The following is a 20,944-nucleotide window of genomic DNA, read 5'->3' on the forward strand; positions in this document are numbered from 1 at the left end:
TGACATCTGGGTCTTACTGACCATAGAGGGACTGCCCCTTACAGGATTAGCCAATTCCTAGAGATGGTCAACAATTTCCCAGCTACCTTGCCTTTCAAATGCAAGCCAACCAATCCAGAGTCCATACCCTAACCATTTATTTTATGGGGCTCTCACCCTCTGGGCCACTATCCCCCTTCCCTACTCACCCCAGAACCAGGTATAGGACAACTAAGGACAGAGAGCCCATAAACCCCAGAGCCTGCTGAAATGATGCAAACTAGCCAATCCTAAACCTGCTTACTCTGCCTCGCCCATTCCTTCCTGCAGAAACCACAAGAAGGGCTTCTGCTGACATTTCTCCAGGCTCCCTCTGCCCGCTGACCAACCCCAGTGCCTCCCCGTGCCGCCCCCCATGGCACAGCTGGGCCCCTCCTTTTTCTGTGAGTATGACCATCTTTTCAATGGCAGTCATCTCCTGATTTTTTGGCCTTACCATACCTAAATAATAACAAAACCTACATTTTAAAACATCAAGTTCATCAGGAAAGTTAAATCCCAATGGATTTCTGGATTACCTAGGCTTTCCCTTGCCCATCCTCCCAGGGTCAGCCCCTCTCTGGGCTGGCTTGCACACATTCTCAATGGACTCCTTCCCAAGGTCCTTGCCTTAGCCTTGTCTGTCTTGAAACTTCCATTCCTGGGGAGAGTGCCAGGTGCCACCTGCAGCCTCAGGGTCTCTTACCTAATTCCTCGGCAAGTGCTGAGCGTGACGCTGGACAGTTCTGTCTCCCTCACCGTGCCGTGGTAAAAGCAGTGATCCTAGCAAGGAGAAAAGAGGTGGTCAGGCTAAAGAACACTGATAAGCATGGCAATGTTAATGTCTCAGGATGGTCATGGATGACTCATGGCTTATTATATACCTACCCAACCTTATAGCACCTTACAACCTGCAAAGAGCTTTCCAAGCCACCATTTCATCTGATTCCCATAATAATCCTAGGAGACGGGGCAGGGAAGATGTCATTATCTCCATGAAGCAGATGAAAAGCTGAGGCTCAAAGGAGCAAAGAGATTTGCCCAAGGTCTCCCTGCTGATTGGAAAATCCAGAATTTTCCTAGTTCAGGGCTCTTTCAGGAATCAGTGTTTTCTGTGGCCAAAAGCATGCCATGGAAAGAACCTGCCTCCCCACCAATGTTATCTTTGCAACCCCCTGCAATGAGTTGAATAGAATCCCCCTAAAATTCATGTCCACCTCAGAATGTGATTTATTTGGAAATAGGGTCTTGCAGATGTAGTTAAATTGAGGTGGTGTCATGCTGGGCCAGAAGTGGTGGCTCACGCCTGTAATCCCAGCACTTTGGGAGGCTGAGGCAGATGGATCACTTGAGGTCAGGAGTTCCAGACTGCCCTGGCCAACATGGTGAAACCCTGTCTCTACTAAAAATACAAAAATCAGCCAGACCTGGTGGTGCACACCTACAATCCCAGCTACTCGGGAGGCTGAGGCAGGAGAATTGCTTGAGTCCAGGAGGTGGAGGCTGCGGTGAGCCGAGATCGCACCATTGCACTCCAGCCTGGGCGACAGAGTGAGATTCTGTCTCAAGGAAAAGGAAAAAAAAAAAAAAAAAGATGGTGTCATGCTGAATTAGAGAAGGTCCTAAATCCAATGATTTGTGTCCTTCTAAGAAGAGGGAAGGACACACAGACACACACACAGAAAGAGAAGAAGGCCATTTGAAGATGGGGGCAGATACTGGAGTGATGAAGTTGCAAGCCAAGGAACACCAAGGATGGCCAGAAGCCACCAGAAGCTAGAAGAGCCTGGAAGGATTCTCTCCAGAGGCTTGGAGGGAGTATGGCCCTGACAACATCTTGAGTTTGGACTTCTAGACTCCAGGACTGTGAGAAAGTAAAATTCTACTGTTTTAAACCTTTAAGTTTATGGTGCTTTGTTACAGTAGCCCTAGGAAACAAACACTCCCTACTCTTCCACAGCTCAAGATGCTCTTTCACACGAATCCCTCCACACCTGGATTGTACTTGATTTGGTACCTGTGCCCGTGAGGTCTGCTGCTGCTCTCCAGCCACTGTGTCTCATGGCTGTCAGAATTCCTCCATCACTACAAACAGCTGTGACCACCGCTCTGTGCCAGGCCCGGGGCCAGCCCCTGGAGACACCATAGCCAGCAAACAGAGTCACAGCTTCAGCCTTCGTGGGGCTTATGGTCTTGTGAGAGGCAGTCATTAATGACAAATCCAAACAGATATAATTACAAACCAAAAGAAGGGGCTTGAAATAACCATTTCAGGTGCTGGCCGAGCGTTTTATAAGTCAGGTAACCATAGAATTTAGGAAGCGAATACGCACTGTTGAGCATGCTAAAGTGCTAAACCAGACAGAAGGGGGTGAAATCAGGACGGTGTCCAACGAATCAGGGGTAACAACAAGAGACACATTCCTAGAGGCTTCCTCCCAAATAAGTCAAGAGAGATGCACTGGTCAGAACAGAGAGAAGGTAAAACCCACAGGGTAGAGCCAAGTTCTGGAAAGATCTCAAAAGGGATGGATGCAAACCACACAGTTGCAGACATGGAAGCTTTCTCTTTTCCCCCATCGCTAGGACCATGCTGCTTGCAGTTGCTTCTTTGTCCCCACCAGACAGGGATGTGACCCAATAATCAGCTACCCCGTGTGTCTGTATTCTCTGGCTCCACCTCCCTCCCAGCTCTAAGCCTGAGTATAGATGAATAATTAAATTCAAACATTTTGGCATAGCCAGGCATATTTAAATCCAAGCATACGCAGTTCCACAACTCTCTCTGACCTTCAGTGTCTTTAGCCTCTGTACCCCAGAGTGGTGGTGAGAATATCGTACATAAAGGAGCTAGTAGAGTACCTGGCCCAGAGTGGCAGGCAATAAACATCGGCAACCAAATAACCATGAAATTCTCCTTTATCAAAGAATATGGCCTCAAGGTGCCTGGAAGCCCACCAAGAGGCTGAATCCAAAGCCCCAGCTGTACCAATGCTCCAGCATATCCAGCCAGCCATGCAGCCAGATCAAAGGATACAGGCCAAGCTGACACTCAACACGGCCTCGTTCTCCAGACCACAGGTGCCCTTTCATCTGCATATGATCCATCGGCCAGCGATGTGGCTCCTCTGCCCATTCAAGCTCATAGTCAGGAGGAGGGACAGAGCCAACCCCTGTCTTTGCATCAAACTCTTCTGGACTTTAAACAAGTCAGATGCCACCCTTGAGAGGAGCACAAAGGAAAGCCAGTGTGCTGTGATTATGAAAGAAGGCGTGGCAGGCAAAACCCTCCTCCTGGCCAGGATTCCAACTGCTTTCAAATGCCAGCCTGTCATGTGGCTTCTCAACCTACCCCTGGGATCTGGGATTTGGAGGACCCTCATGAAGCACTCAAGTCCTGAACCTGGTCCTTAGAACTCAACAGGGGAGCCACAAACCCCGTAGCACAGGATTATTCATGGGGAGAAGAGGGGCCGGGCCTGTGTGGAGTAAATGGGGCTCAGAGAAGTTGGAATGACAGAGAATCAAGGAGTTCAGAAATGTGTATCAGCTACAGTTTCAAAACGCTGGTTAACAGAAAGAACTGAGGCCAGGCGCGGTGGCTCATGCCCGTAATCCCAGCACTTTGGGAGGTCAAGGTGGGCGAATCATGAGGTCAAGAGATCTAGACCATCCTGGCCAACAACACGGTGAAACCCTGTCTTTACTAAATATACAAAAAATTAGCTGGGCATGGTGGTGCACTCCTGTCGTCCCAGCTACTCGGAGACTGAGGGAGGAGAATTGCTTGAACCCAGGAGGCGGAGGTTGCAGTGAGCTGAGATGGCACCACTGCACTCCAGCCTGGTGACCGAGCGAGACTCTGTCTCCAAAAAAAGAAAAAAGAAAGAACTGAAACCCAGGGATGGCTGTGAAGAATCCCTGCACCTCTTCCTATCTTTGAATGGATGCTAAGAGTGTTCACAGCCCTAGTTCTCTCGAAAATAGAGCACCTGGCTTCTGTAGCATGCTTTATAATTTACAGAGCTTTCACATACACTATCTCTTGTGATGATGACACCTACAACTTACTATTATTAACAGTAAGAGGTCGGGTGGGGTGGCTCACACCTGTAACCCCAGCACTTTGGGAGGCCGAGGCAGGCAAATCACTTGAGGCCAGGAGTTTGAGACCACCTTAGCCAACATGGTGAAACCCCATTTCTACTAAAAATACAAAAATTAGCCAGGTGTGATGGCGGGCACTTGTAATCCCAGATACTCAGAAGGCTGAGGCATGAGAACTCCTTGAATCCGGGGGCCAGAGGTTGCATTGAGTCAAGATTACGCTACTGCACTCCAGTGTGGGCAACAGAGTGAGACTGTGTCTCAAAACAAACAAACAAACAAAACAATAAGAGCTAACATCTAACCAGGCATGGCGGCTCATGCCTGTAATACCAATGCTTTGGGAGGCCAAGGCAAGAGGATCACTTGAAGCTAGGAGTTTGAGGCTGCAGTGAGCTATGATCATGTCACTGCACTCCAGCCTGGGGGACAGAGCAAGGCCCTATGTCTAAAATAAAAGAGCTAACATCTACCCGGCTCTTACTGCTTGCTGAACAACTTAGACAGATTTTTCCTTGTGATTCTGACCACAGTCTTATGAGGCAGATATTATTATTGCCATGTTTTAAAGGGGGAAATTGAAAGAGAGGTGTTAAGTCATTCACAAGGTGACAAAGCAAAGTGGATACTGGAATCCCAGCAGCCTGGCCCCAAGCTCCATTCTCTGCCTCTCCCAGCAGTAGCAAAGGAGGAACTTGGCTTGTCAGAGCTCTCTTATCCCCACCTTCTCTAGCAACAAAGCAGACAAGTTCTAGCCTAAGCCTTGCCACTTACTGGTTATCTGAACTTGGGCAAGTTACTTTTCCCCTTCTCCTCTCAATTTCCTCATCTGTAAAATGTGGGGTTGGAAGAGATGCTTATGAATTCCCATAAAAATTAGTGATTCATCTTACCCTTCCACAGCCCTGCGAGTCAGATATCAGCATATCCAATTTGCAAATGAGAAAACTCAACACTAGTGTGGTCAAGGGGGTTGTTTAAGGTCACATAACTAGTTAAAGCCAAGATAACAACCCTGGCTGCAGATTGCAAACCCTGTCATCCTTTCTGTTGGAACACATTCACAGACCCATTCCCCCAACCACCTGACCTAGATGCAGGCTGTCGCCTAAAGGCCTGACTGATGAGTCTTGATAAGGTTCCCAGAACTCCAGCTAGCCCAGGCCAAGTTTGGTAGTAGAGTGCAGTCTCCAACACTCGGGTCAAGGGCAGCTGAGTAGTTTATTCCATTCCCATTTTTCATTGAGCTCTCAGCTCCCAAATGGGAAGTCTGACTGAGAACCCCATGGGCCTGGGTGGGAGCTTTGCAAGAGTCTAGTAGCAGGGGATGTAAGCAAACAATGAGTTGTCCATCCCAAGGTTCAGCTAGGATGTGCTTCAGTCAACAAGACCTTCTGGAAGGAGGGGATTCTGGGAGAGGGGGAGTTCTCTTCCAATCCTCTCTTTCTGAAAGGCCCTTACAACATCTCTGCCTAATGCACAGGCAGAGAGCACAAAGAACAAGTCAAGGATCAGTCATGAAGTCATTGCATTCCTCAGCTTCTCAGCCTGATGGGGCCACCCCAAGGGGGCTTTCATAACAGGAAGCGTGAGCTCATGGCAAATTCGTGGACTGAGACCCATTCTTGAGCTGTGGGTACAGAAGTGGCAGGATCCAAACTCAGAGGAGAGTGTTTGAAGGAGGCTGTCATGGCTAACAGCTTTCTAGGCATGCTTGTTCCCCCATCCCACCCCTGCCCCTGGAGGCACAGAACAGAGGTCTCAAGAAGAGAGGAAACGTTTTGACCAAGGGGCATTGAAGAATATGAAGTCACAGCTGGACAGCCTCCCTGGGGATGAGAAGACACAGTCCAACTTTGCTGCAGGCACTGGCCACACTACCAACTCCTTCCCCATCCAAGAAAGTCTTGGTGAAGAAGGCAGCACTGGTCTTCACATTCAGCCACATAACACAGCCCCTGAGCTACCCAGTTACTATGCTCCACATCTCTTGGATCTATCAAAAACTGTGGCCGGGCACGGTGGCCTGTAATCTCAGCGCTTTGGGAGGCTGAGGTGGGCAGATCACCTTAGGTCAGAAGTTCGAGACCAGCTTGGCCAACATGGTGAAACCCCATCTCTACTAAAAATACAAAATTAGCCAGGCGCAGTGGATCATGCCTATAATCCCAGCACTTCGGGAGGCCAAGGTGGGCAGATCACCTGAGGTCAGGAGTTCGAGAATAGCTTGGCCAACATGGTGAAACCCTGTCTCTAGTAAAAATACAAAAATTAGCCAAGTGTGGTGATGCATGCCTGTAATCCCAGCTACTGGGGAGGCTGAGACAGGAGAATTGCCTGAACCCAAGAGGCGGAGGTTGCAGTGAGCCAAGATCGCACCACTGCACTCCAGCCTGGGTTACAGAGTGAAACTCTGTCACACACACACACACACACACACAAAATTACCTGTCCTGTGTCCCTTTCCCCATTCAGGGGTAATCTGGCGAACTAATCTGAGCTGTTAATGACTGATAGTGGCCAGTGTTATCTTGCTGGACACTTGCACTCCAGCAGGGATATTTTAAAGAATGGGCCTGGTAGAACACTCAGGTTCCATGAGAAGCTGCTGAAGGAGTCCTGATGCAGAGGGACCTCTCCTGCTGTTCTCCACACCACAACTCCCAGTCTGTGTGCCTCAGTAGTCCATTATGTCCTGCCCCAAAGGCAAAGGCCACTGCTGCTCCTGCCAGTGTGCCTCTTCCCTTCTTCACCCCCATCTCACCAGCCCAGACTTTGAGAATGGTCATTCGAAGCCAGGGTTTCTCAGCTTGGGCACTATGGATATTTGGAGCTGGATAATTCTGTTGTGGGGGAGTGGTGGGTCTGTCCTGTGCATTATAGAATGTAGATGCCAGTAGATCCTCCCTGCCAGTCACGGCAATAAAAATTGCCTGCAAACATTGCCAGGTGTCCCTCGGGGTTGGGGGAACGCCATTGGTTCTCCTGGTTGAGAATCAACGTTCTGAGCCTACAAATTCCAATAGGCATCCCTGTAAGAAGAGCTAGCCACCATGAAATGTGTATCATTCACTACTTTAAATGTCTGCCAGTGGAGTGTGGCAAAGCAAACTGACATGTAACCATCTGAAAGACCATTTTCTAAATGAAAGATGTTTGACATTGTGCAAACATCCCTACTCAAAAACAACTTTGAGGGAAAAAATGTCCAATATGAATATAGAAGCAAAATAAAATATTCATAACTTAAAAATCACATTAAAATAGCAGACTACAAAATGTGTATGCACAGTGATTACAACTCTGTAAATGTTATACATCCATTTAAAAAGGACTGATCAAACATCTAATTGGATGAGACGACAGGATTATGAGTAAGTCATTCCTTTTACTAAAACTTTTGTTAATATGTGGGTAATTAACATAAAGCAAAGAACATGTATATTTCACAGTAATTTGCATCAATTGTAATCAGATGCAATTACCCTAAAATAGTCTATGTTTCTTTAGCCATTTTAGTCAGCAAAGGAGGAGGAGCACCTATGAACATCAAATACATGTTTTGCTTCTCCTTTGCTCCCTTGGTCTTCGCTTGGGGGAAACACTCCCTTCAGAGGAGGGACCAACTCCATCAGGCATCTCCTGAGGTCCTAGGAGTAGGGCTGGGAGAGGACAGCTGCTGGATAGACATTTGTTGACCTGAACTCACCTCCAATTTCCGTGTGGTGGTTTGAGGGTTACCACTTGAAGTATAATGGGTTTCTGTGTAGGAAGGAGCAAAAAGTTGCCTGCAAAAAATAAAAAGAGACATTTATATCATAAGTGGATGAACTCCACCCTCCTAGCAACAACAACGAGTGATTTTAACTGAACCAGGCAGGACTATCCCAAGCAACTCCATACAAAAGAAACTAGGCAGCCACAAGGGGCTAAGGAATAAAAAGGAAAACCAGAAGTTTGTTATTAATTTTACATTTAATGTAAATTAAATATAATTTATCATCACTATGGGAACATCACTCCAACTAGATGGAATTGACAGAACTAAAGCAATGATCTTAATATTTGTCTGGGTCCTGGGAAAACAGACATGCAAACACATGCAAAATTTCCCAGGGCCTATGAACCCTGTTGTGTACCGTGGTTGATTTTTCCAGCACTGGATCTACCAATTTTTAGTATCAGCACACCAATTTTTCTTTAAGGGAATACCTCTTCCCTGATGCATATTTTGGTGAGATTGTCAATCAAGGTGTCCTACTTGGCCCTGGCCAAGGGGTGACCTGTATTTCAAGCGAAGCCAGTGGAGTGATACTGCCAGGTCTGAACAGATGGAAGCAATGCATCTGTTCTTCTGTTCCTGCTACAAGGGTTCCCTAAGCTTCCGTTGCCTGCCCTTTCGGACACTTAGTGGTTCCGATTTCCTGAGACCTGGTAATTCTATGTTACTCTTCCAATAAATTCCTTTTTTTCTTTTCTAAACTTGGACATTGGTTTCTGTCACCACAGACCCCTTGAAGTACAGGTTAAGAATCCCCTCACCAAAGGCCAGGCAACTTCAAGAAATGTTCTTAGAATTTTCTCTAAAAATTAAAAGAAAAATATAAGAGTCAAATGGATGTTTCAACTATTAATAGTTCAGCCACATTAAAGGCAGAATTGATCTACAGAAAGTCAAGGTCAGCCAGGTGCGGTGGCTCACACCTATAATCCCAGCACTTTGGGAGGCTGAGGTGGGCAGATCACCTGAGGTCAGGAGTTCAAGACCAGCCTGGCTAACATGGTGAAACCCCGTCTCTACTAAAAATACAAAAATTAGCCAGGTGTGGTAGCAGGTGCCTAGCTGGGAGGCTGAGGCAGGAGAACTGCTTGAACCTGGGGGGTGGAGGTTGCAGTGAGCCGAGATCACGTCATTGCACTCCAGCCTAGGTGACAAGAGCGAGACTCTGTCTCAAAAAAAAAAAAAAAAGAGAGAGAGAGAAACAAATGCCTTTTGTTGATGGTGATTATCTCAGGGGTTGCAGAAGATGTTTACAATATAAGTTGCATATTTCTGAAGTTGGTTGACTTTTAAATTAACTGTCAGAGAGGTGTTTTGAAAACTGAAATTTTAATTTAAAACTGCTCTTAAAAAGAAGAAAATGTAGGCTGAGGCCAGCACAGAAAGCCAAAGGAATATGCAGGGATAACCCAGGTTTTGAAAGAGGTGACATTTCCCAGCAAGAGAGGGTCATTGCAGAGGGTCTCTAGAATTCCTCTAGAGTCACTTCCAGCTCTAAGTTCTGGGATCACTCAGATTTCCCTCCATCCCCAGTGTGTGGTCAGAAGGCAAACGCCACAAGAATTGTCTCCTGTACTATGTCAAGGCCTTCAACTTCTCGCCTTGGACAAGAAGAAAAGAAGCCCAACAGGAAAACGTAAAAATAAAGCAAAGCACAAACCCCAGCTTTGTGAAGAGAAATTCTCATTCACATGGAAACTTTGGGTCAGTGGCTAACCTGCCAGAATCTGTCTCCCAGTCCTTTCTCTTTCTCCTTAGCATCTAACTAGCCCAAGATTCGAGGGAGGAGTCACCCATTTGCCTGAGGGAGAAAAGCTGCAAGCCTCATGAGGGCAGAGGCCAAGCAGTTTTGCTCACTGGTTTATGTCAGTGCTTAACATTTGTTCAATGAGAAAACCACTTAACTAGTTACCGAATGAATGGATGGATGAGTAGTTCACTGTACTAGGAGCTTAGAGCATGGTCTGGAGACTGGAAAACTGAAGTTTTGATTCCAGCTCTGACATTCACTGCCTCTATGGCCGTGAACAAGTACATGTATGTCTCTGAACCTTTGTTTCCTCTTACACAAAAAAGAGGATGATATACTCATTTGATAGGGCTGTGATGAGGATCAAACAACATAATAAATGTAGCAGGCTTAATGCCATGCCTGGCACAAAGTGGAGCTGGGTAAAAGTTAGTGATAATCATTATTGCTTTCAACAGGGATTATGACAGAAGAACCCAGAAAGTTTCTCTCTCTAACTTTCCCCAGCCATGAACTCTCCAGTACATCACTTAAGAGAGGTGGTAAAATGCAATGTGCTCATTCCTGCAGCCCATTTCCTGGGTTTGCTTTCACAGACTGCGCCATGTACAGCTGGTCAGGAGTTCAGAGTTTAATAGTTCATTCCAGGTGCCAGTGGGGAAGTGTGAATTTTCCCACAGAAAATGCACTCCTGGTAAAAATATTCTCAGCCTCTTCTGAGACTTAGCAAGGGGGGAAAAAATCATTCATCCAGTGACATTACCCCATCATCACAGGACTCTCTGACCCTCAGCACTGAAAGGAACCCTAGAAATCATGTAGTCAAACCCCAATTACACTGTGAGCTCCCCAAAAACAGGGACCTTGTGTCTTTGAAGTCTTCTCCCCGGGCCCCAGCACCTAGCAGGCAGGCAGTACATGTGCATTCTGTGAATGAGTGAATAAACTCACAAACGAATGAATGAATCTTTTATCTCGTGTAGGAATCTGCCAAATGGCTATTCACCACTGGACACCTCCAGGGAGAGGCTACTCCTGAGACTACCCACTCCATTTCTGACCACATACAGTAGTTAAATGTTTTACTCCGAATTAAAAACTACCCCTCTGTCACTGGCACCCACAGGCCTTCATTCTGGCCTCTGAATCTACATAAAACAATCCACTTTCATTTTCCACCTAATCACCCTTTCTGAAGCAGCAATATCAGCATCATCTAGAAACTAGTTAAAAATGCAAATTGTCAGGCCCCACCCAGACTCATGAATCAGATAGAAACTCTAGGGTTAGGGCCAGCCATCTGTTTGAACAACTCTGCAGCTCCCCCAAGCTAGGTCCATATACGCCCATGTGTCCAGGTGCTGCTCTCAGAACCAAAGGACGCTGCTATCCCACAGAGAGGAGGGCACACGGTCACTGAGCAGCCCGGCCCAGCCCAGCTGCCCCATTCTCTGACCACATCTTGTTCTCATCTCCTCCCTGACAAGGGGCTGGCTCAGCAGACCGGCAGGAAGCCGTCTCTCACCATTGGATTGCATTAGGATTTTCAGGAAACGACTTGTGAGTGATGTGCATCCAGGAAGAGAAAGGACTGTGCAAGATTTCCCATTCCGCCCACTCCTTTTTTCTAGCTTTAAAAGAAAAGCAATTTCTGTTCTACCCTGCTGCCCCCTGCTCTGTCTGCTCTGTGCTCAGGAGCCCACGGACAGGCAGAAATCAGTAGGACACTCTGCCATGTCTCGGCACCATCATAATGATAGCCAGCACTAGAGTTGAGCAAAATCTGGGTCATTTAGATTCCAAAGTCCCTGAGCAAAACCTGCATCTTCAGACTCCCACCTAGGAAAATAAGCTACCCCCAAATACCGGACATAAAACATTAGGTCACTCTCTAGGGAAGAAGAACTGGAACCTGTACAAGCAGCCAGGCCCTGAAAGTACACTGCAGCCTGAAAACAGCTCAGACCCATCTTTCCTAAGGCTCAGAAGCTTCAAACTCAGGACAATTCCTTTAAGTTCTATTTATCGTCAGACAAATTTCAAATGCCTCTCTATGCTAAACCACCCTCTAGAGAGGAAGGAGCAGTGACACTAAAATGAATTTGCAAAACATCTTCTGGGAGCTCAAACCTTCTTCCTCCTGCTTCAGATAAGCAAACCAGTGAAGATAAAGTGATAACAATTTCCAAATTACCTTGAAAAACACCCTCTGCAGACGAGCTCAGCATAGGCCAGCATCACTCTGCTCATCTCAGTAGCAAGTTTTGCTGACACTTCCTTTCTCTGGGCCTTTCTCTACCTAATTCTTCCAAGAGTCTCCAGGCATTTATACCCTGATGATGCCTTGGGAGGTCCTGCTTTTCTGGTCTCTCTTATTTCACCTGGAGGGTCTTCATCCTGCCTATGTTAGTAATAATGTCCTCACCATGTGACTTAGCCCAACAACTGCACAACACCTGGAAAGACTGTTCAAAAATACACAATCCCCTCCCTTTTCTAGGGAAGGATTAAGAAATCTGTATTTTTAATAGTTTTTTTTTTTCAGGTGATTTATGTTTTCGGGTTCTGGGAATTATTCTACTCCATTTGAGCAATTTTAACATTTTTAATTCTTTTTTTTATTTCTAGCCTCCTAATCACCTTCCAAAAGTCTAAAGATGGTGCTAGCCCAGCATAGAGGGAAAGTCGGAATGCTTTGGTTTAAGCAGCAGCCGCACTAGGCAACTGCCCTTCCAAAGCCTGGAAATAAAGCAAAAGATGACTATGGTTCCTCTCAATGTCACACAAGTGTACAGCCAGGGCTGGGCGCAATGGCTCATGCCTGTAATCCCAGGACTTTGGGAGGCCGAGGCAGGTGGATCACACGAGGCCAGGAGTTCCAGACCAGCCTGGCCAACAGGGCGAAAGCCCGTCTCTACAAAAAAAAATAGCCAGGTGTGGTGGCACGCACCTGTAATCCCAGCTACTCAGGAGGCTGAGGCAGGAGAATCGCTTGAACTCGGGAGGCGGAAGTTGCAGTAAGCTGACATTGCACCACTGCACTCCAGCCTGAGTGACAGAGCCAGATTCTGTCTCAAAACATTAAATTAAAAAACACTAAGGGAGCATAGCCAAGCCTTAGACTCTCAGAGGCCTGTCTACGATTCTCTGGACTTTATGGGAAGAATGTGGCTTTGAAAGATGTACTATTTACAATTAATTAGGGCAGCCCTTGTTCCACTCTGTAAAATCAGATGTTAACTTGTAAAAACTTAATAAGATACAATAGAAATGCAAATATTTCCATCTAGTAGAAAAGATAACCCCAAAGGTTATGATTTTACAGCCCCTAGGATATTAACTAGTTTTGTATCTAATTTAGCAATCTTATCTCAGCATTCCTTTTTTCACTATTAAATACACACACACACACACACAAAAATACATCTTAGTTTCCCTTATCCAATTTTAAACCAGTTTTATCATCTTGCTGGTTAGCCCATTAACTAGATAAATAAAACTTCGAGAAGTGCTCACTATGTATTTGTATAAAAATTGTTTTCATGTGAGCCACATAAACCCCCTCCATTTTCTAGACTGCAAAATGAACAGACTAATAATCACCATCAGTATCACAGCGATGCTGAGGATCAAATGAGAAAATACATTCAAATCTTAGCTCCTATAAGTCGTGTGAATTCAGACTGGTCAGTAACTTCTCCGTGCCTATGGTTTGTCATCATAAAATGAGGAGAATGACAAAATCTACTTCATAGTGCCCCTGTAAGATGTTAGAATAGTGCCTGGCATATAGGAAGATCATATGAACAAATGTGAAAGAATTATTTGTAAAGTAGAAACTATTTGTGCTTTACAAATATTGCTATCATTTTCTCCAGCACTAGCTATATATACACGTGGCAAAATCTTGATCATTGTTAAATCTAGGTAATGGGCATCTGAGGTTTATAATACTAGTCTCTCTCCTCCTGGGTTTGTACATTTTGACAATATTTTTTAGCTGGCTAGGTGATACGGTGCAAGTCACAAACTACTCAGCCTCAGTTTCCCTTTCTATCAAACAGAAATGGCAATGCCCAGGACAGACAGGTACTGGAAAGTGTCTCTGAAAAGCAGAGTGCTATTCTAATGTCATGGCCTGCACTAGTCTAGATTTGGGACAAAATAAATTCAGTGAGTATTGTTTTGTTTTCTAAGATGCTGAAAGAAAAGCAGGGAAGAGACAGCCAGAGCTGCTTCAGAACCAAGATTTCTACATCAGTACTCATTCCACCTCTGACTCCAAAGGAATGGAAACAAACCAACGTGCCAAAGGCATGGCCCCAGAGCCAAATAAGGGACTGATGAGTCCAGGGGGCTGCAAGCAGACACATTCCTTTATGAGGGAACAGAAAGGCGAAGGAAGGGGGAACTTTGGAGGTTGCTCCTAGAGTAAAAAATTGGGACCTCCTCCTATCCCAGGGACTCCCTTGAATAAGCACCATCGTTGCCAGAGGACCAGCTTTGGAAGCAACACTCCAAAGGCAAAAATGGCGCCATCCAGAAGCCTGGCAAAAGGCCAATGCTACTCAGTATGTTTTCTTTAACTTCCTATTAAGGAAGTTTCCAAACAATGCGTTAAGTCAACACTCCCTTTCACCAACCACTTCCCATGACATCTTCTCCCAGTCCCCACAAGACCTGGCACCCTTCCGACCAGTTTCTGGTCCTGTGTTTTGCTTTTACATTATATACCAAAGGATGTTTGGATGAGCACCACTGACTCCTTTGGCCAGCAGGGTCTTTACTTAATCCTCTTCAGGCCTCCCTCGTGGCTGCCTCTGTGAAGATGGGTAACCTCTCTGCACAAATAGAGCTGACTTCTTGAGATCAGACAACTTAACTGGCAGGGACCTGAGGGGCCCTCAAAATGGCTCACCCAAGAAGAGTTCACAAATTTGTTTTCCAGTGTCCCGAATAGCCCATTATGTGTATTTGTTGGAATTAGATAAGAACAGTTCGGGGAAATGAGGTGCTACCTTTAGTATTTCTGAGAAAAATCTAAAAGCGAAAATGGTGAGTAGGAGCAACTTCTCTAGCAACCAGTTTTTGGTAAATAACCACAGTGTTTATCAGATTAGCCAATACCACAGAAAACCTGAAGGGAAAGACGAATGTAAGAGGGTATGAGGAAACAGCCATATCATAAAGAAAAATGGTGTGGATAAGACACAGGGGAAATGAAGAGAAGGATCCTCTGAGATCACTGGAGCTGTGAGAATATGCTTAGAAAAAAGGGAATAAGCAGACCACTCCCTGAAACTAACAAACAAACACAAAACAGGTAGGTGAGGACCACAAACCAGCCTGCTAAATGTAGGTGCTTAGCCCTTTTTAAGCTCTGATTAAATATCCCAGTAACTTTCATAAACTTGCCCAATGTTTCTTAGCATACTAAGACACAGACCACACCCAAAGCATAAGTCAAGGATGTCAGAACTTGGAAAGCCCTCCTAGATCATAGTGGATACCTATTGTCAGAGCCTGCCCAGCATCCATGCCACCTTCTTGAGATAAACAGTGGCCCAACTTGCATTTAAAGAAATACTCCCCTCTCATTGCATTGCTGACTAGGGCACCTGGAGTTGGTCAAGATCCCTGCCCTCGCCTGGCCAAATGAATGCTTCATGATATGCCTGGACAGTCAGATCTCATCTCAGAATTTCAAGATGATAGTACATGAAGGGACCGTCTATTCATTCTAGGATCTCAACCTTTCCAAACCTTAGTTTTTCAACTTTTCCCTCATTCTATGCATTGCCCCATATCCTTTCCAAAAAGATTGTTTAGGAGAAGCGAGGGTTAGTGTGTAAGTTACAGAGTCTACCGCAATGAAACATTATTTATATAACACCCTCTCTGCCCAACCCTGACCTCCACTTTTACAGATTAAGAATCTGAAAAAAAGCAAAAGCAACTTGCCCAGCATCACACAGTTTTTGTTTCTAAACCCATCATCTCAATAAACTAGAGTAAGCTAAATGTCAGTGGTAGACAAGCCAAGAGTTGGGCCATCCAGACACACCCAGTAGGCAGAGAGAAAGGCTCTTCATGCAATCTCATGAATAACTGCATATTAAGCAGTGTAATGTGGTACAAACTGCAGGCCACCTGGCATCAGGAGACCAGAGTTTCTCACAGCTTGATTTCATCACTATCTGCTGAGGGTCCTTGATCAAGACGCAGCACCTTTTCTGAGCATCAGGCCCTGCAGGCCCTGCATCTGCAACTCCACTTGCACATTCCACAAACATTTATGGAGGTCCATGATGTGCAGGCACTATGCTAGGGGATGGGGCTTCAGCAGCCAGTGAGGCAGGCCTAGGTTTCCTGCCCCTCTCCTGGCTTGGCACCTGCAGCTCCCAAGTGCTTGGCAAATGCTGACACCATGCAGAGGGCAGGTGTCACTGTCTGGTCCCCAGAAGGCACTGTTTCACAGCTCATCTTCCTTCCTGGAACAGCTGCAAACCAGTGTGGTAACCAATTTCTAGTTTCTGCTAACAAGCTGTCTACACAGTTATGGAGAAGAGATGTGTATGTGCACGCACACGTGTGTGCATGCGTGTGTGTGTGCATTGAGAGCAGAGAGCAAGGCCAGTCTAGGGATCAGGAATTAAGGATACTCACTCAACATGGCTGCCCTCCTTCTCCAAACCCATATTCCTATCACCATATCCCTGAGAGGCCAGTCTGACCTTTGCATTCTTACCCAAGCCCCAAATCTAGCATCAGTGAGTCAAGAGATAAAGAGCTTCTAGAATACAAAGAGCCTGACATTCCTTCCAACACTTAGATCACCCTTTTCCCCAGCACTCCAGTCTCCCTCCAAAGGAGTCCCTTTCCATGACTTGCCCTTCCCTTCTCCAGAAGGGGGGCCTTGGAAAAAGAAACCATGCTTGATATAATGCAGCCATTATAGCTCCTTGGCCCTTCTGGCCCTCTCCCCGGGGAGACTGATGCAAGAGGAGAAAATGTGGAGACTGCCAGTTTTCTGCAAGGAGGAAAGGGGGGAAGTGAGACACATGGGAGCCATGGAAGAGGCTGGAAAAGAGCCACAAGTACAGAAGTCATAAAGACCCCATTTCTCCTTCAACCGGCTGAGGAAAGTCCGGCCCAGCTCCACCTACTCAATGATATCATTGTTTTCAACAAAAGCCGGTTTCAGAATCCCTAGAGAGGTCCCCAGTGAAGCCTGAGCTGCTGGAATGGGCAGAGGTCTCACCAGTTCCTAAGAGACCAAGTGCTTAGAATTTTAGATAAGGAGGAAAAAAACAGAGAAAACCAGGGGAGGCACAGATTTTGCTTCTGCTGGGCCTGTCAGCGTTATGGAAAGAGTACAGGACACTGCTTTTCACATAGGTTTTATTATTGCATCCCCATGATGATCCTGCCAAGTTGGTGACTAGGAATTATTACCTAGTCTAATTAGTCCATTGAGTCTAATTACCTATCTAATGAGAAAACTAAAGATCCAAGGAAAGAGGTGACTTATCCAAGGTCCCACCACAAGCTAAGGAAAACTCCAGGGACAGACACCACCATTGCTGTGGTTTGAATGCATCCCTGCAAAAGCCTGTGTTGGAAACTTAATCCCCAATGCAACAGTGTTGGAAGGTAGGCCTGATGAGGAGTGATTAGGCCATGAGGGCTCCACCATAATGAATGGATTAATGCTGTTATAAAAGGGCTTGAGGCTGCAAATTTGCTCTCTTGCTCTTTTTTTCATGTGCTATCTTGCCCTTCTCCCTTTCACCACGGGGTAGCATAGCAAGAAGGCCCTCATGAGACGCTGGTACCTTGATGTTGGACTTGCCAGCCAGCAGAACTGTGAGAAACAGATTTCTTTTCTTTATAAGTGACCCAGTCTCTAGGATTCTGTTTTGCCAATGCAAAATGAATTAAGACAACTATCCTGCTACTTATTCAAGCTAGAAACTTTGGACTGTCCCTTGAAACCACCCTCTCCCTCAGCCCACATGCAACCCATTTCACAGTTTCCATGATTCCACCCTATAAATATCTCTGGAATCTATCCTCTTCTCTTTATATCAGCTACCTCTTCCCTAAATTAGTCCTTCTCAAATGCGTTTTGGATGCTGTCACTATGTGACTTTTAAAATATTCTTCATCCGCTTCCCATTGCCCTAGAGATAAAAGCCCAAACTTTAAAGGTGCCTACAAGGCCCTTTAAGGACTCACCTCTGCCTGCCTCACCAATTTCTTCTCTCATCATTTCCTTCCTCCTGCTCTCTGTTCTAACTATAGAGAACTTTTCATTTTCAATGTCATTCTTGCCTTTGGGCCTTTGATCCTGTGATCTGTGCTGCCTGGCACATACTCCCTATTGTATGAGCCAACTCTGCCACACTCTCCACCACCATCACACTCCCCCTTTTCTTTACTTCCTCCTATCAGACTTCCCGTGCCCCCAATCCAGAGGAAGTTCCCCTTCCCCATGTTCCTACAGTACCCTCTACTTCCTCCCTCCTAGCAGGTCCCACATTGTTCTGTAACTGTTTAATTATCTGTCCCCTCTACTACGTTCTAAGCCCCATGATGGCAGAGACTATTTTGATCACCATTGATTCTCCCGGGAATAACCAGGACCTATCCCAGTGCCTGCCACATAGTTGGCACTCACAATATTTGTTTAATGAAGGAAGAGAAGAAAGGAATAACATAAATTAGGAATTCTCAATGAGTAGTCCAGAACTCAAGCCCAGTACACTGGGAAGAGACTTGCCAGAAAAGCCAGGGATTCTCTGACTCAATACCTGCCCCAGTTGAGTTTGTGCAAGACCTAGCAACTTGCCCCATAGTACCCAGAAGACTATTCACTTAGTTTATTCAAGGGGTCAGCCAAAGGTCTGTGTATGTCACTGAGTTCTAAATAAAGAAAAAGCAAATCTTAATTGCTCAAAATCAAAAACATCTCCTGGGTGAAATGTAAATGTAGTTTCATTTTCAGGACAGAATCTGTCTAGGGGCCACATTGTCAGCCTCCTCTCATTTTTCTCCAGGATAGTCATGCTCCATTGCCCAACCACAAAGGGTAAAGAGTAGGAAACACCCTCCAATTTCCAGAGAGCGTAGATGAAGAGTTTAATCACATCCTCGGAGGTGGGAGAAAAGAGAAGGCCGAAAGGGCCTCTCCCAAATCCAAATGTATATCCATAAATCCGTCTGCATCCCGCCCACCAGCCTTGCATCTCAGGAGGCTTCCCCATCTACAGAAGTTGTGAAGAAGCCATCAATGCCTTGTGCTCAGCCCCTTCCAATCCATGGGCTCCATCCACCAAGTACACCTCCATCCTCTTGGCTCAGCCCAAACTGTTCTTCAGTGGGGAGGGGTGGGAGGAAAGCTGCTTCTCTTCCAAGGTGTAGAAATACAGCCTAGCTTTTAAGTGCACTTCAAGTATGTTTCCCAGAAGTAGCTCGCCTACTTCCCTGACCACATGGGTCTACCTGAGGCAAGAGAATGCAACTCAAAGTCAAAAATGGGAGAATTAAAATATTGAGCTCTACTCCACTCAAATCCTCCGGTAGCCCACCAGTGGAAGAAAAAGCAACCCGTTCCCCAACCTCAACATATCACTCTTCTGAATTCAAATGATTTGGCTAGTATGGGATACTAAATTCCTAAAAGATTAGTAGCACTACAGTTTTAGGTTCCCTTTGATCCAGACCAAACATTTACACATTGTTTTCTCAGTCTGAATTCCTTTCTCATTCTCCATTCATCTCATCTCCCTCCCTCATCAAAAGCCTCCCATCATTCTGCAAGACAATATTTCAAGTAATTAGGGAAGGCTCCCCTCTTCCCCAGTCATAAATTCGCGTTCCTCTTGCCTTCGCAGTTCTTTACTTTCAATTCTACCACGTAAATTTGTAATCTGTTTTGGATTATGCTGTTTGCATGTTGTTTTCTCTCCCACAGAGTCTAAACTGCCAGAAGGTAAGAACATCCTGTTTTCATGCCTAATCTCTACAGCACCTAGCACAGGACTCTACATAGAGGTGCTCAATCAGTATCCCCTGAAATCAAACTTGCAGAATGGAGAAAAATTAGCTCGAGCTTAAAAGGCAGATCTATCAACTAATGAATGGGTTAACAAAATGTGGTATATCTATATAATGTAATACCATATAGCAATAAGAATACTGATACATACCACAACATGAATAAACCTCAAAAACTTTACCCGAAGTGAAAGTAGCCAGTCAAAAAGACCACATATTGTATAATCCCATTTACATGAAACATCCAGAATAAGTAAATCTAGAGACATCAGATTGCCAGCTTCATAGGACTGACGTGGGGTGGGGGAGAAGGAAGAATGACTGTACTCCTTTTCTAGGACTACCGTAACAAAGTGTCACAAACCAAGTGGCTTAAAAATCGGAAGTTTATGTCACACAGTTCTTGAGGCTAAAAGTCCAAGATCAAGCTATCATCCTCTCTCTGCAGGTGCAAGGAAAGAGCTTATCCCAGGCCTCTCTCCTGGCTTCTGAGTTCCTTCGCCTGTGGTGGCATAACTCTAATCTTCACATGGCATTCTCCCAGAGTGTGTGTCTGTTTCCAAACCTCCCCCTTCTAAAAGGACACCACTCATGCTGGATTAGAGACCTGCCATACTCCAGTATGATCTCATCTTAACTAAATACATCCACAACTCAATTTCCAAATAAGGTCACTTTGAGGTACTGGGGATAAGGACTTCAACATATGAGTTTGGGGGGACACCATTCAGCTCATAACACTGCTGATGTTTTTTCCTTTTGGAGTGGTGAAAATGTTCTAAAATCAGATTATGGCGATGGCTGCATGACTTTGTAAATATACTAAAACAGATGAAATTGTATACTTTAAATGAGTGAACTATATGGTATGTGAGTTATATCTCAGTAAAGCTGTTTGGAAAAAAAAAAAGACAAGAGAGCTTGGGTTTAAAGAGTCTGCCCAAGCTCAATAATCAACTCAATGGTGTGTTTGGGAAAACAGGATCTCTCAACAAGGGTAGTGAGATATAAACTTGCAGAGGAGCCAAGGGCAACTTGCCTTTATATATCCACGTTACATGTAAATTCGCTTTGACTCAGTCGGGTATACAGTGATTCATAACATCATTCTCTCTACTCTGCACGTTTGATAATTTTTCATTATAAGAAGCTGTAAGAGTTAATCATGCATACACATAGACTATAATATCACACAGCCACGAAAATGATATGATAGTCTCTTCAATAAA

At 45.4% G+C, this 20,944-nt stretch overlaps 1 protein-coding gene across 2 annotated transcripts in view; it reads right to left on the reverse strand.

The window, feature by feature from the left end:
• Positions 1–20,944, reverse strand: part of ADAM19 (ADAM metallopeptidase domain 19) — a 98,199-nt gene that overhangs the window by 52,801 nt on the left and 24,454 nt on the right. For both annotated transcript variants that reach the window (XM_019027389.4, XM_019027388.4), the window contains exons 4-5: positions 7,835–7,913; positions 725–801 (exon numbers count right to left, since the gene is read on the reverse strand). In XM_019027389.4, the coding sequence (XP_018882934.4) occupies positions 725–801; positions 7,835–7,913 (156 nt within the window). The remainder of the gene's footprint in view (positions 1–724; positions 802–7,834; positions 7,914–20,944) is intronic.

This window comes from Gorilla gorilla, chromosome 4, assembly GCF_029281585.2.
Source record: "Gorilla gorilla gorilla isolate KB3781 chromosome 4, NHGRI_mGorGor1-v2.1_pri, whole genome shotgun sequence".
In the NCBI taxonomy this organism is placed as follows: domain Eukaryota; kingdom Metazoa; phylum Chordata; class Mammalia; order Primates; family Hominidae; genus Gorilla; species Gorilla gorilla.